This window comes from Ammodytes marinus (genome assembly GCF_949987685.1).
Source record: "Ammodytes marinus genome assembly, chromosome: 22".
Lineage (NCBI taxonomy): Eukaryota > Metazoa > Chordata > Actinopteri > Uranoscopiformes > Ammodytidae > Ammodytes > Ammodytes marinus.
The window spans coordinates 15,876,794-15,889,562 of record NC_137226.1 but is presented as its reverse complement, the minus strand read 5'-3'; the positions used below and the strand labels follow the sequence as shown (position 1 = coordinate 15,889,562).

At 41.8% G+C, this 12,769-nt stretch overlaps 2 protein-coding genes across 3 annotated transcripts; one reads left to right on the top strand and one right to left on the bottom strand.

Annotated features, from left to right (window-relative positions):
* Window positions 1-1,792: 1,792 nt before the first annotated feature.
* On the bottom strand, window positions 1,793-4,435 carry atp23 (ATP23 metallopeptidase and ATP synthase assembly factor homolog). 2 transcript variants are annotated; one of them, XM_080051183.1, is made up of 6 exons: window positions 4,202-4,435; window positions 3,943-3,988; window positions 3,442-3,523; window positions 3,205-3,342; window positions 2,529-2,612; window positions 1,793-2,434 (listed from the first exon to the last, which is right to left on the bottom strand). In XM_080051183.1, the coding sequence occupies exons 1-6, from the start codon at window positions 4,347-4,349 to the stop codon at window positions 2,231-2,233; spliced, it is 702 nt and encodes a 233-aa protein (XP_079907309.1). In that variant the 5' UTR covers window positions 4,350-4,435; the 3' UTR covers window positions 1,793-2,230. The 2 variants fall into 2 exon arrangements, with proteins under 2 accessions (XP_079907309.1, XP_079907310.1); XM_080051184.1 differs by lacking the exon at window positions 3,442-3,523 and having other exon boundaries at window positions 4,202-4,260.
* A 519-nt stretch (window positions 4,436-4,954) lies between these two features.
* On the top strand, window positions 4,955-11,841 carry rpap3 (RNA polymerase II associated protein 3). The gene is made up of 17 exons (XM_080050934.1): window positions 4,955-5,072; window positions 5,298-5,461; window positions 5,624-5,788; window positions 5,897-6,007; window positions 6,095-6,222; window positions 6,579-6,700; window positions 6,796-6,866; window positions 6,984-7,118; window positions 7,264-7,391; window positions 7,480-7,601; window positions 7,975-8,045; window positions 8,300-8,392; window positions 8,707-8,903; window positions 9,346-9,529; window positions 10,706-10,803; window positions 10,900-11,000; window positions 11,118-11,841. The coding sequence occupies exons 2-17, from the start codon at window positions 5,309-5,311 to the stop codon at window positions 11,201-11,203; spliced, it is 1,965 nt and encodes a 654-aa protein (XP_079907060.1). The 5' UTR covers window positions 4,955-5,072; window positions 5,298-5,308; the 3' UTR covers window positions 11,204-11,841.
* Window positions 11,842-12,769: the final 928 nt, after the last annotated feature.

Here is a 12,769-nt window from a genome sequence, read left to right as displayed (position 1 = left end):
GCTTCTACATAGGCAATTCTAATGAGACAGTTAATATGGGCCATAGTGCATAAATACACATACGTAACAGAATATTAAGTTGGTATTTAAGACAAGAAACTAACACCAAACGCTGCACACAGATTTGTTTTCTAAATTGATGCTTTTAATTTTGTTTTTAGCGCCATTAAAAAAAAACCTATAGGTGTAGTAACTCACTGTGGTCACTAGGGGGCGACACCGTCCGTGCCTTCAATACTATATCGATTTAACTACCCGTTTACTTTTTACCTGTAGGTGCAGTACCTCATTGTGGCCACCGGATGGCAGTATAGAGGCGTAATTAAATAGGGGTTTATTTCTTACGTTCCCCTCAATGAAAATGGACATTGCACAGTACTGACACACCCGGCAAAGAAACGAAAAAAATTAAAGTATTTATTTATTAATTATTTTCTTTTATCATTTTAATTTTTCACTTGCCTATATTAAGACATTTCAGCAATGTGTCCTTTTTCATTCTTTAAAGGTGCACTATGTAACTTTGGGTACGAGAAGTGAACATTTTCTAAGATATATTCTCATAACCGAATAAACAAACATTCCTCGGAGGAAAATTGGATCTCTGGAACACTGTTTAAAGTTAGAAAACTTACTGTTTCACTGTTGTTGCAGGGCCTGAAGTTTTGGTTACAAACATACAGTATTCTAGTAGAGCTAAAGGAGCATGAATACCAGACTTATGTTTATTATATACTGTAGCCAGCAACACAACTCCAAATGAATGCTAATGCTGGTTTGATGATAAATAAGCAACTGTCTGCTAACAAGTTTTGCAGTATCACATTTATAATTTGATATACTGTTTACTGTTTGTTGTAGTCAAAATAGACTGTCTCCTAATTTATTCCATAGCTATCATTGCTTTATGGCAGCTTGGCATAGGTGGGCGATAACATTGTGGTTAATAATATTTTGCTGCCTGGAATCAAGCATGAAATGATTTAGAAATGCACGACCTTGTAACGCATGTCTAATTGTATCCAATGTGTTTAATTAGTAGCTGGCATTTGATACGTACACAATTCCAGCAGTAATTCTGTTGTTTGGTATGATTTCTCCATTTGGCCTACTTGGGTTTATGACTGCACAAATCCAAATATCCCCCCTCCTATTCTTTTGTTTTCCTTTGCATTAATCCCACTGCCTCTGAGCCGTTTCCATCATTATTTCCGTTAAGCCTCCAAAATTAACTGAATTTTCTTCGCTCATCCCATCCCACCCGTACTCATCTAGGGCTTTTGTTAGCATTCTCCAAGACTAGAGTGTTGAGATGAGAGGCATGGTGCACTCCCACAGCAGACGCAGCGGGTGACTTTGTGAATTTCTACGCAGAGGGTGTTGTCTTCTGAGATAGGCAGAAAATGGAAGAGAGAGGGAGGGAGGGGGATCATGAAGCTAATTCCCTTGTAACTTTCTCCCCTCATTAATCTCCGTGGAGGGATAAGAGATTCTTTAAATGCTAATGTCCAATAAAGATGTCAGCAGTGACATTTTACAGGGGGCGGCGCAGCTGTTGAACAAAGTTGACCGTGTTGTTTGTGGGAGAACTTTTTAATTTGAGGACTCCTTGGGCGTGAATGTGTTGTGGAAATCGGCAATATGCTTGTGTAATGCTTTTTGGGCAAGTTATGAATACATGAATTCAAGGTTGAACGCAACCCCCCCCCCCCTCCCTCCATTCTTGTCCTCAAAAAAAAGCTAATAACTCCCAACTTTTTCAGCAGAAACAAACTTTTAATTCAAGTGGATTCTGTTTAATTTAAGCACAATCAGCTCTATTTACAAGAAATGAGTGGAGGTCAATGCTGCAACACGATGAAGAGGATCGATAAGGAAATCCTGCGTTTCCTTCAAAGCACCCATGGATCAAAACAAATGACATCACTAATCACTTGGGCACACATCCAATACTTCAATTCCAGAGCCAAACTCACTGCTTTACAATCCTGTGGTACAGAATTAGTGTCCAAAAAAAAAATAGTAGAAAATGAAATAAACTGAAGCTCCTTCCTTTTTGCTTGCCTGTGTTCCAAGGACGACTCATTCTGTGAAGATCCCGTCTGAAGGGATGCGATGGGTTTTGACACACTGGCGTTGTTCTGAGGTTTTCATGGCAGCCCTGGCCCTGACAGCACCACTATCTGGTTACAGCACCCTTGGGAGTGATATGAGAATGTGACACTAGACACTAGAGGTTGGCGTAATATCGATCTCTGTTCTGGTAATCTCTGTAGGCAAAGCGGGCATCCCTCTTGCTGTGCGGGACGCGGCCAAACGGCGCGTGGTCGTGGAAACACGTGTCGAACACCTCGTCCACTATCTTCTCTGCCTCCACTCGGCTTATGTTCCTCACAGCCAGGATGGAGCGCAGGGCCCGGCCTCTCACACACTCCTGTAGTTAAGAAAGCAAGACAAAAGGGTTTGATCAAAGACACAAACCTGAAACCTATACAAATGTCATGTTAAATCACAGGGAAGGTAGGTACCTGATGATGCTCTTTCAAGCCGAAGTTGAATCTGGCGGCTTCATTGTTAAAGGTACAGTCTCCGCTGAGGTTAGCTGCCCGAATCTGAAACAAGTTACGCAGAACAAGTCTTTGAATGATTGGCAAACAAATGTATCAGGTCAGCAGGATAATGATATTTGGGAACAGTTTTACAATAAGATTATTTTATTGTTTTAAGCTCAAACAAAACCTTAGAATAATTCAGCTGGGAGAAAAAAAGTGGATTTGACCAAGCCAACATCAAATGCTGAAACATACTGAATAAAACAAAACATTTCCAAGGGATTTCAAATCACCTTTAAGTATACTGATAATGCCATACATCAATAAAGCGCTACTTTTTTTTTTCCGCTGTTGAAAAGAGTCCCCGACAAGTGCTGTGTTAACGCTTGTTTATGTCATGTTGGGTACAGTACACAGCTTTTTTAGGACACTAATAAACATTGTTTAAGTAACTTTGTGACCTGCTTTTAAAGATTGACATTTTCAGTAAGCTAGAGGCTGATGGCCACAAACAGGTTGCTTGATGTAGCATGTTAATGCGACTGCTTTCACGTCAGGAACACAATGCCAAAAAGGCAGATTCAACGGAATCAGTAACCAAAGTTACAGTTCCACCTAAACACAGCCAGTGCTGAGCACATTGGGGCCTCACCTCAGAACAGGCCAGGTGTCTGTAGTTGTTGAACCAGTCCACGTGGGCCCGGCAGTGGTCAAAGGCATGAATGAGCTCATGTGTGACCACTCGGGTCATGTGGGACTGCTGGTGGATGTTGTTCTGGCACAAGACGATCTGTAAAACAAACACAAACACATGTCATGAATGTCACACAGCAGAATGCGATCCCAACCTGCTTGGTCTTTAGCTAGCACCCAGGAATCTCTTTCATACTTGAGAGGAAGCTGCGTCGAAGCCGCCGCTCACCGTCCCGTCACAGTCTTCACAGGAGAAATGTCGATCTTTGATCACTTTGCTGTGTTGAGGGGGACAAAGTAAAGGGAGCTTGGAGCAAAACAAGGCATTCTAGTTGCCCAATGTATATTGGGCAACGAGCTAGCATTGGTTTTACAATGCAAAGTGAAAAAATGTAGGCTACTTATGTGTTGTCTACAGTTGTAATGTGTTAATGCTAAGTAATACAACTAGTCCATGTTCTGCAGTCCCCTCTGAATGCTTATGATGAAAATTGGAACATTGTGTCATCTGGTAGGCTATTAGTAACCAACTCTCATCTGCACTAGACTGGTTACACTAAAACCTGTATCTTTATTAATGGTATCATTAGGTTGTAGTACTAACGTATACCATGTTTTCTGCAGGAATATGAGAGTAACAGCAGATAAACAAGTAGGCTATTAACACACTTTGATTTTATTTCTGAATGATACTCACCATCCTGATCCCTTCATGGCACTGAGGAGGAGTTTGGCATACGGACCTGAGAGAAGCACACAGTCCTGAGTTAGCAACACACTCACTGACAGAAAGCACGGCCAGCTAAATCAGCTAACGCTATATGCTGCACGGACATTTTAAACACGAATGCGTACGACAGAAACCACAGAGTGTGTCCGATGATCACTGCCGAGATGACATTCCGTTTTCACATTTATAAACAGAGAAATAACTGAGCTGGAGCTGGAACACTCACTGGTATCCGTCGCGAACTGCAACATAGCCTGACACTTGTGGTTCAAAGTGAACAGTCTCTCCCCGATGGAGCCCTTCTTGTACTTCCCCGAGCTCCTCTCCGGGAACAAGTCGTATCCATAATCTTCTTCTTGTTTAGTCTGATCCATTGTGTGAAATGTTGACAACTATTCACTATTCCGAAGTGTTAGCATAAATTCGCCCTGTCTGGGTAGCTGCCGCTAGCTAACGCGAGAGGTCATCACTATTCTGTTTTGTAGGTCACGTGGTAAGTTAGCTACAGGTCAAAGGTAACAAATCGGGGTATTTTTTAAATGTATTTAATTGAAATGGCTCTTAAACAAACAAAAAAACAATAAAGAAATGTTACCATCTTTAATGTAGTGTATTTTAAAAAGAGATGAAAAAAATAGCCTTTTCCACAACATTTTTTTCTAGACAATCCAGTACAGATCGTCTATTCAGAAAGTTTAGGCAGGACATCAACTCGAAGGGCAATATCTGGACCAAAACTGTCCACTTAACATAGTTAATCCGAATTAAACTAGCTCACTGTAAAGCAAAACCAACAATTTATTACAATGAAAAATGAAATGGGCACAGGGGCTACCTTTCGTAGGTTTTTTAAGAGGTCTGTTGTTTGTTGCATACAAACAAGTGAGTAACAATGTGTCGTTTGTATATAGACGATCTTTGGTAAGGCCCTGCGCATAGCGCATGCTCGGCAGTGCAAAGGCTGCTGGTACTCGGCTGTCATGGCTCCAGACGTAAACAGAAACCTATGAATAACGACACGTTATACTGCAGTATTCAGCCAAAATAACTTCAACTACATTTTAACTCTAATTTTCACCTGGAGAGAGAAGTAACAGGTACTTTAAAAGGTTTACGTTGCAACAGAGTCGCTTACGTTTTCTTTATTTCCTGTAAATGTTGGGTATTTCTGCTAGCTAGCTAGCTAGCTACCTGCTAGCCGAAAAAAGCATGACAGCATGATTCTCGTGTTTTCCTCTATTGGCTTCAACACCGTCTTGGAAGACAACAACTACAGCAACAAGTGTTAGGAAAATTGTCCCAAACAAATGTCTCATTCACAGGGAATAACAACATGTCCGCGGGAAACAAAGCCATTGAGTTACAGCTTCAGATGCGTCAAAACGCGGATGATCTTCACAGCTTCATGAGGGAGCTGGAGGGCTGGGAGACAGACATAAAGGACAAGGACGAAGAGCTGAGGAAGGGAGGACAGCCGGGGGTAAAGGTTTGTCACTACATCTATCTATCTATCTATCTATCTATATATCTATCTATCTATCTATCTGTCTCTCTCTCTCTGTTTCTGTCTCTGTCTGTATATTTCTCTCTCTCTCTCAGGATAGTAATCTTCCTGTATTATTAGAAGTTTTTCGTCTGTTTGTTGCAGAAGAGCCTCCCGCCCGTGCGTAACAAAGACTACAAAACCAAGATGAGGGAAAAGAAAAGGAAGAAGAAGGAGCCAAGCTGCAACGGCGACTCAAAGGCAGCAGAGCCCCAGCAGGCCTCCAGGATCAAAGCATACGACTATGGATCGTGGGACAAGTTTGACGCGGTATGATGCTGATGCACTCTTGATAAATTAATGAATACACTGACTCAACATGAGCGGTGAAGTGGTGGGGCAAGTTTGATTTGCTGCTGTGTGCTTGTGTGGTGACAGGACAAGGCTCTGGCAGCAATGGATAAGGAGGAGAGTCCTGCAGAGTCCAATGAGTCTGACTCTGAGGAAGCCACAGCCGATCAGGAGACAGCGCTGGCTGAGAAAGAGAAGGTAAATACAACTGGCATGACAACTCAAAAGAACAAAGAAAAACATAAATGACACTTTAAGCAGATTATACTTTTTTTTTTTTATTAGGGCAACGCGTTTTTCAAAGATGGGAAGTACGACGAAGCCATCGAGTGTTACACCAGAGGGATGGGTGCTGATCCCTACAGCCCTGTGCTTCCCACAAACAGAGCCACGTCCTTCTGCAGACTCAAAAAGTAATTGATTCTTTAAACATGCATTAAAAAGGGAATTGGCTAATCAATTCATACTGTCGAAAGACCTGAAGCAGCAGCAGCAGCAGCAGCAGCAGCAGCAGTGGTTGATGATGCCATCTTTACTAGTAACTAGCCTCTTGTCCTTTTAAGGCCACCATAGCTTCTTTAAATTCTCCAAATAGGAGGTATGGCTTGACACAGAGCGTTGCAATCTGGATCTTCCACCACAAGCTGATGCTAAAATACACCTTTCTTACACACTCCACCTTTTTGAAGTATTTTTAACTTTCTCTTTATCTGTTGGTGAGAAACTCTTGTTCCACTGTCTATCATCAATCAATACTTTAACTACCTAGGTATGCTGTGGCGGAGTCGGACTGCAACTTGGCCATAGCTCTGGACGCCAACTACTTCAAAGCGTTTGCGCGGAGAGGAGCGGCGCGGGTTGCGCTGAATAAATACCAGTCGGCATTAGAAGGTGACGAGCAAGGTTTAAAAAACAGGATCAAACCATCTGTTCCAAACTCTTTGAGCGTACTGAGATAACACCAACGTGAATCTATTTCTGAACAGATTATGAGACGGTGCTCAAGCTTGACCCTGGGAACGTGGAGGCGCAGAATGAAGTGAAGAAGATCAAAGATGTGAGTTGGAAAGTGTGTCTTTTGGGTTCTTTAGTCTAATTTCTTTCTCATATATTTTACATGCAATGACGATCAAATGTCTAATCTAATTTTCTGTCCTTCCATGGCTGGTTTCAGACCCTCAGTCAACAGTCACCGTCCGCCCAGAGTGAAGCCACACAGCCGCAGGAGCCTCCAACGGAAGACCCTGAACGAGAGAGACTGATAGAGGAACAGCAGAGACAACAGGAGGCTGTGATGCAAAAAGACAGAGTACGTTTGGTTTTTAAGAAGAATGAATTGTAACAACATTTGAGGCAAAAAGAATGATGTGTTACCACAGAACCAGCGGGATACAGATCATCTAATAAAATAGTTTTCCCATGTGCTGACGTCTTCTAAATGTGCTTATTTTCAGGGGAATGCTTACTTTAAAGAGGGTAAATATGAAGCAGCTGCGGAGTGCTACAGCAGAGGCATGGAGGCAGACGGCATGAACGTCCTCCTGCCCGCCAACAGAGCCATGGCCTTCCTCAAGCTGGAGAAGTAAACACAAGCATTTACATTTTGAGCGGTAAGGGTCTCTGTAAAAACTAAAATCAAACTTCCAGTTGTTTGTTTTGTTTTGTTCCAGGTATAAAGAGGCAGAGGAGGACTGCACCAGATCCATTGCCCTGGACAGAACTTACATCAAGGCTTTGGCCCGTCGTGCTACCGCCAGAGTGGCTTTAGGAAAACTGCAGGAGGCCAAACAAGGTGCTGTATAGAACAACACAGCAGCAACTACACCTGGAAGACCAGAGAGCTTTCACATCTATAGCTGTATGCTTCTAGATTATCTGCATTTCTGGAGATGGTTTCATTTTTATCTTTTTTAACTTTTATCTATCTTTTTTAACTTGTCTTGTAAAATTCACTCCATTTGAAGCCAGGTTCAAGTTGTATCCAGAAGTTCTTTTTATTTCCAAATTAGCTTAAATAAACATGCAAACTTTCAACAAGAGCTGTATTAAAATTGCCAGAAAAATAAAAAAATATATAGCATATATTATAATAAAGGGTTATTGTTATCAATTAGTGCCAGTTCAGGTGCATAAAAACATAGTCTGTTTGTGTTTGTGTGTTCCAGATTTTCAGGATGTGTTGAAACTAGAGCCGGGGAACAAGCAGGCGCTGAACGAGCTCCAGAAGCTCCAGCTGGTATGTTTCAAGATCCCGTTGTTAGTACAAGTTACGGTTAGTTCAGTAAATAATGAAACTCTGACTCAAGTCAAAACAGGAAAGTGACTGGGGAAGAAGGAAGAGTTTAAAGAGCAGTGCTGAAATACACTTGAAATGTTACGGACCTTCCCCTCAGCTTGCAGTTGAATGCTTAAATTCCAGTCTAATGTGCAGATGACTACTGTAAACTTCAGACTTTGTTAGGTTTGACCTTGACTTGTGGTTTGTGTTAGGACGGTGGTTCCACTGGCCTCCTTCAGACACCAGACGGCTCTCAGAGGAGAACAGTTCAGCCGGTCGACAAACCAACACATCTTCGCTCCACTGTGAGTTACTAATTTTTTCAAATGATACTTTGATTTTAATATTGAATAGAAGTTAAGAGACAAATATACAAATAGTTTGGCATGTTTTTCATTTTTCCTAGTATCTAGTATTTCACTACGCAATGTTGACAACGTGCTTTAACATTATTTCTCCAGCAGGTGGCAGGGTAGACATCGATTCTGTAACCCTCACTTTGTAGAATCTTTACTATAATCCAATTCTGCCAATTATCCAATGCTTTTTTTGTGTGTCAATATTGACAGATACCATGTTATTTTGTTCCCAATGAACTTTGATTCTTACTGTTCTTTAGAAACCTCTGAGGAGGATTGACATAGAGGTAGTGAGTGGTAAGGTGTCTGTGCCTGAGGAGCAGTCCGCTGGCTCAAAGTCCCTGGTCCACGAGGTGAAGGAGGCTGAGCTCTGTTCCTCTCCGCTGTCTACATCGCCAAGCGCCAAGATCATCAAGATAGAGGAGATATCAGAAGCCCCTACACACTCGTCTGAACAGTGAGTGGCGCTACTTATTTGACTTCATGGTATTGGTCATTTAAAGCTATAGTGCGTAACTTCTTTTGCCCCCATGAGGAGTATTGACAACAACACTGTCGGCACATCGGCATGATTTTAGTCCTTCTACTGTACGTCCAGGTTTTTTCTTAGCAGTAGAATCAACAACTGAAAAAAAATTGTGTTCTGAGCTCCTGCGCCAGTGTCAGGTTGCGACACCAGTTTGTAAAACACTGCCATACTGAGATAGGTTTTGTGGAGCTGATAGGCTTAATCAACTTTGTGTCAACTGGTTTGGCGATGGTTTGAATGTAACCGGCATTCATTTATATGAAAAAGTTACGCTCTATAGCTTTAAGTACTTTTTGGGTGTTCTACAACATCTGTGTAAAGCAAAACATGTTGCAATATTTTGTTAAATGTGGTATCCTCTATTTTCCAGAGTTCCTGCGAGCAGGCAGACCAAACAACCAGCAAAGGAGGAAATCCCAAATTCTCCTCGGCCATCACTCAAGCCCTCAACGACAGTAACAGACCTGCCTCCTCCGCCTACCAACAGCTTCCAACTGGAGGCCCACTTCCGCAAGATTGGAAACCAGCCTGAAGTGATATACAGATATCTGAAGGTGAGCTGTGTGTTTCAAGATAACAACTGTCCTTTACAAGATCACATTTGTGTGTTCAGACAATGTCCAGCATTTGTATTGACGTATGTGCAGATGTGTTGCTAATTATTGTCTTGATTTTCATGATGCATTTTCTCATAGCTGTCAACTTGATCTGATTTTAGTCATATTAAAGCCACTACGAGTAACATTGCACGTTGGCGGCCCCTTTGGACAAAAGGGGTAGTATTTTTACGAAGCCAGCTGTCGTGAAGCTGTTTTCTAGCTCATGCCGGGCGTGCGAGATTCAAATGATCAGGAAGCAATATAGTGCATGTCCGTGTGTTGAAAGTGTGAGGGCACCGGACTCTTTTCGGCTCCGTGAGAGTGGTTAGTGACACAGCATCAACTAATGCCAGTCAGTGCTACACACACACCTGATTGCAATGAGTTGATGCAGCAGTGTCACCTAACTACTCTCTCTCACAGAGCTGAAAGATTACGTGTCCTCACAGAAAGCGAATGAACGAGAGACGGCAGTTAGTATGGATCACGATGAGGTAATGTGTTTATGTTGTTGTAAATAATGACTATTTCAGATGAATAATGGTCATCTGATGATGCTGGTGAGGCAAAGTAAACTTTGTTTTAGTAGGCTACCGCTCATTCATTTAGGAGTAAACACTGCAGTCTAGTTCGCTACCGTGAAATTGTGTATACGTTGCTTGGCAACGCCCTCCCGCCGGCCTATCACTCTGGATCACTCTCCCTTTCAGCTTTTCTTCATTGCATTTTCTTTTTTTCTTTGATGGTTCAGCCCCGTTATCAGTCATTATGACGACAAATAACTGTCTCAAACAAGGCTCCCGCTCCCCTTCCCTCACCTGGAGGGGCTTCTCAAATCGCGTTGTTGCGCCACACTGAAATCTGCGACCAATACGGATATGTGACCATAAATCGGACTGGTTGTGCGACCAGACCAAACGCAGTAATAAAAACTATATAAAAATGTCTTTCTTTGCACTGATGGTCTCGTTTGCTGTTAAAGGTCATTTATGATTATGTGAGGAAACATGAGGCTGTTTAAAAGATATTTAAATGTTACTCGGAGCTGCTTTAAATCACCTGCCAATATGGAGGCTCGAATTTGAAGAAAAAAAAATCAAGAACCGATGCCTTGTTTTTTGTACCTTGCAGCAAATCAAGCCCGAGGAGTACGCAAACATTTTCCACAGCTCCCTTGAACCTGACATCCTCAATCAGATCCTGAGGACGCTGCATTGTTTCTATATCAAGTGAGTAAATCAAAAGACGCTCCTAGTAGCAAAAATACATCTGGATCCAAAGTGGTTTTCCCAACAAGTCATCACGTGTATTCTTATCGTGTGTAGGAATGAAACCCCGTCCGACACGCTGGAGGTCCTCAGGAGTCTAGCTAGTGTGAGGCGTTTTGATATGGCTGTCATGTTCATGTCATCCCCGGAGAAGAAAGGTAAAGAGTCTCTTTGATGTGTTGCAACTTTTACTTTTTTCCACTGTATCTTTTCCACCCACACATTCTGTCATATCAGTAACTGATGCACTACTTTTCCTCTCTCTCTCCCCCCAGTGCTTAAAGAACTTTTTGACTTCATACACCAATCGGAGCTGGAAAAATCGTCTATCGCAACCTTACAAAAGAAGTATGGCGTGTGAGACTTGGATAAAAGAAAAAGCTACACGTTCTATGGACTTCAAACTTCAACACACTGCTGTATTGTTCCTAAAGCCAACACAAATAGTTATATTCTAATAAACTCTTATTCAACTTACTTTCAGTAAATTGTAGTGTTTTTTTATTTAAAGCTGGCAGTTGGAAATTCCATAAATTGTACTTCTTAAATGTATTGCCAGAGCTGATATGACTCCAAGTGGAGAATGCTGTTTCTTGGAGGCTTAAAGCTAGTAGATGTTGGGGTGTGCACATCATCCAGTGTGTCTGAGCTCCTATGTTGCTTAAAGGTTAGCTACATGGAAATTTGAAAAATACCTGTATGCTTGCTTAATTCTCCCTTTTTAGGTAGGTTTTTAGAAATACTTATATGAAGACCCCACCAATGGAATCCGTACAAGAAACTCATCTTCTAAGAATCAATCAAAAGGGGGGTGTTCTATGAGAGGGAAGTGTTAATTTCCCGACTTTCTTATTAATCTTGAACGCAGCATTAAGCTATGCATTGCCCTGTTTGAACCTTCCTTTTCATTCTTAAACCCGCCAAACAAATCCTGACATTGGCTAAACATACTTGAACTGTTAAACTGTTGAGTGATGTACTTGTTCAGTTTGAAATAAAGGCGTGTATTTGTGTGTGGTTGCTGATTCAGGAAATACAGAAGTAAAATAGTTTATAACTCGGCATTGTATTATGAGTCAGCACTTACGTAATCATCAAAAGAGCAGTAGGCTAGGTCATTCTTTATTAATTACACTTATGCATATTGTTTGGCAAGAAAATGGGAATACATCATTGAAAGAGATAAGCCTTGTGTAATTACTCAAATTCACAATCTGTGGGCCTTTTCTCTATACCTGTCTAATCTTGTTCGAGGTCACAAAGAGGTTGACAGCAGTCCCAGCATGCATTGTGCTAAAGGCGGGGAAACACCCCAGTCAAGAGGCCAGTCCATCACAGTCTGTGTGCGCTTTGCTTGAGCAAATACAGCCGTTCAAAAGTCTCAATGATTAAAAAAGGTAACGAGATATGTGTGTGCTCCACTGGGCACAGGGCCTTTTGCTGATCAGAGAAAGAAGCAGTTTGCTCTGAGTACACGTCTCAACATCCACACCAGTGAGGGTCTGCAGTGAAAAGGAAATTAATTACAGTTAGAACAAGGTAGCAGCTATACAGTGGTTGCGTTCCAATCAGGTTCCAATCCCCAGACTTCCCTGCTATTTAGTATGCTAGAAAAAGATTTAGGATGACCCAATTACATTTGGTTAGATGAAGCATGCTTAAAAATACCCTGGCTGGAATTTTGAGTGGAAATCGGCATACATTTTGGGTAATACTTTTTGGAAGTTACGTCACATCGACTGAGCCTCCTTGTGAAAACCACCAGCGATGTGACAGATATATAAGTACGATGCAAGTTTAAGAGCCGTATGTTACGATGAAATAAATAAGTAAAAGTATGTCCCAATTGTGTATGCCTACTGCATGTAAGCTGTGGTATGTACAATAGTAAAAAGACAGAGTAGGCTATTTGGAAGGCAGGGGCTAT

Coding starts and splice junctions, on each gene's coding strand:
- atp23 (XM_080051183.1), bottom strand. CDS start 4,349: ATGGATCAGACTAAACAAGAAGAAGATTATGGATACGACTTGTTCCCG. Junction 3,524..3,942: donor GCCATGAAGGGATCAGGATG/GTGAGTATCATT, acceptor CCCTCAACACAG/CAAAGTGATCAAAGATCGAC. Junction 3,343..3,441: donor TCGACGCAGCTTCCTCTCAA/GTATGAAAGAGA, acceptor TTTGTTTTACAG/ATCGTCTTGTGCCAGAACAA.
- rpap3 (XM_080050934.1), top strand. CDS start 5,309: ATGTCCGCGGGAAACAAAGCCATTGAGTTACAGCTTCAGATGCGTCAA. Junction 6,223..6,578: donor TCCTTCTGCAGACTCAAAAA/GTAATTGATTCT, acceptor TTAACTACCTAG/GTATGCTGTGGCGGAGTCGG. Junction 7,392..7,479: donor GCCTTCCTCAAGCTGGAGAA/GTAAACACAAGC, acceptor GTTTTGTTCCAG/GTATAAAGAGGCAGAGGAGG.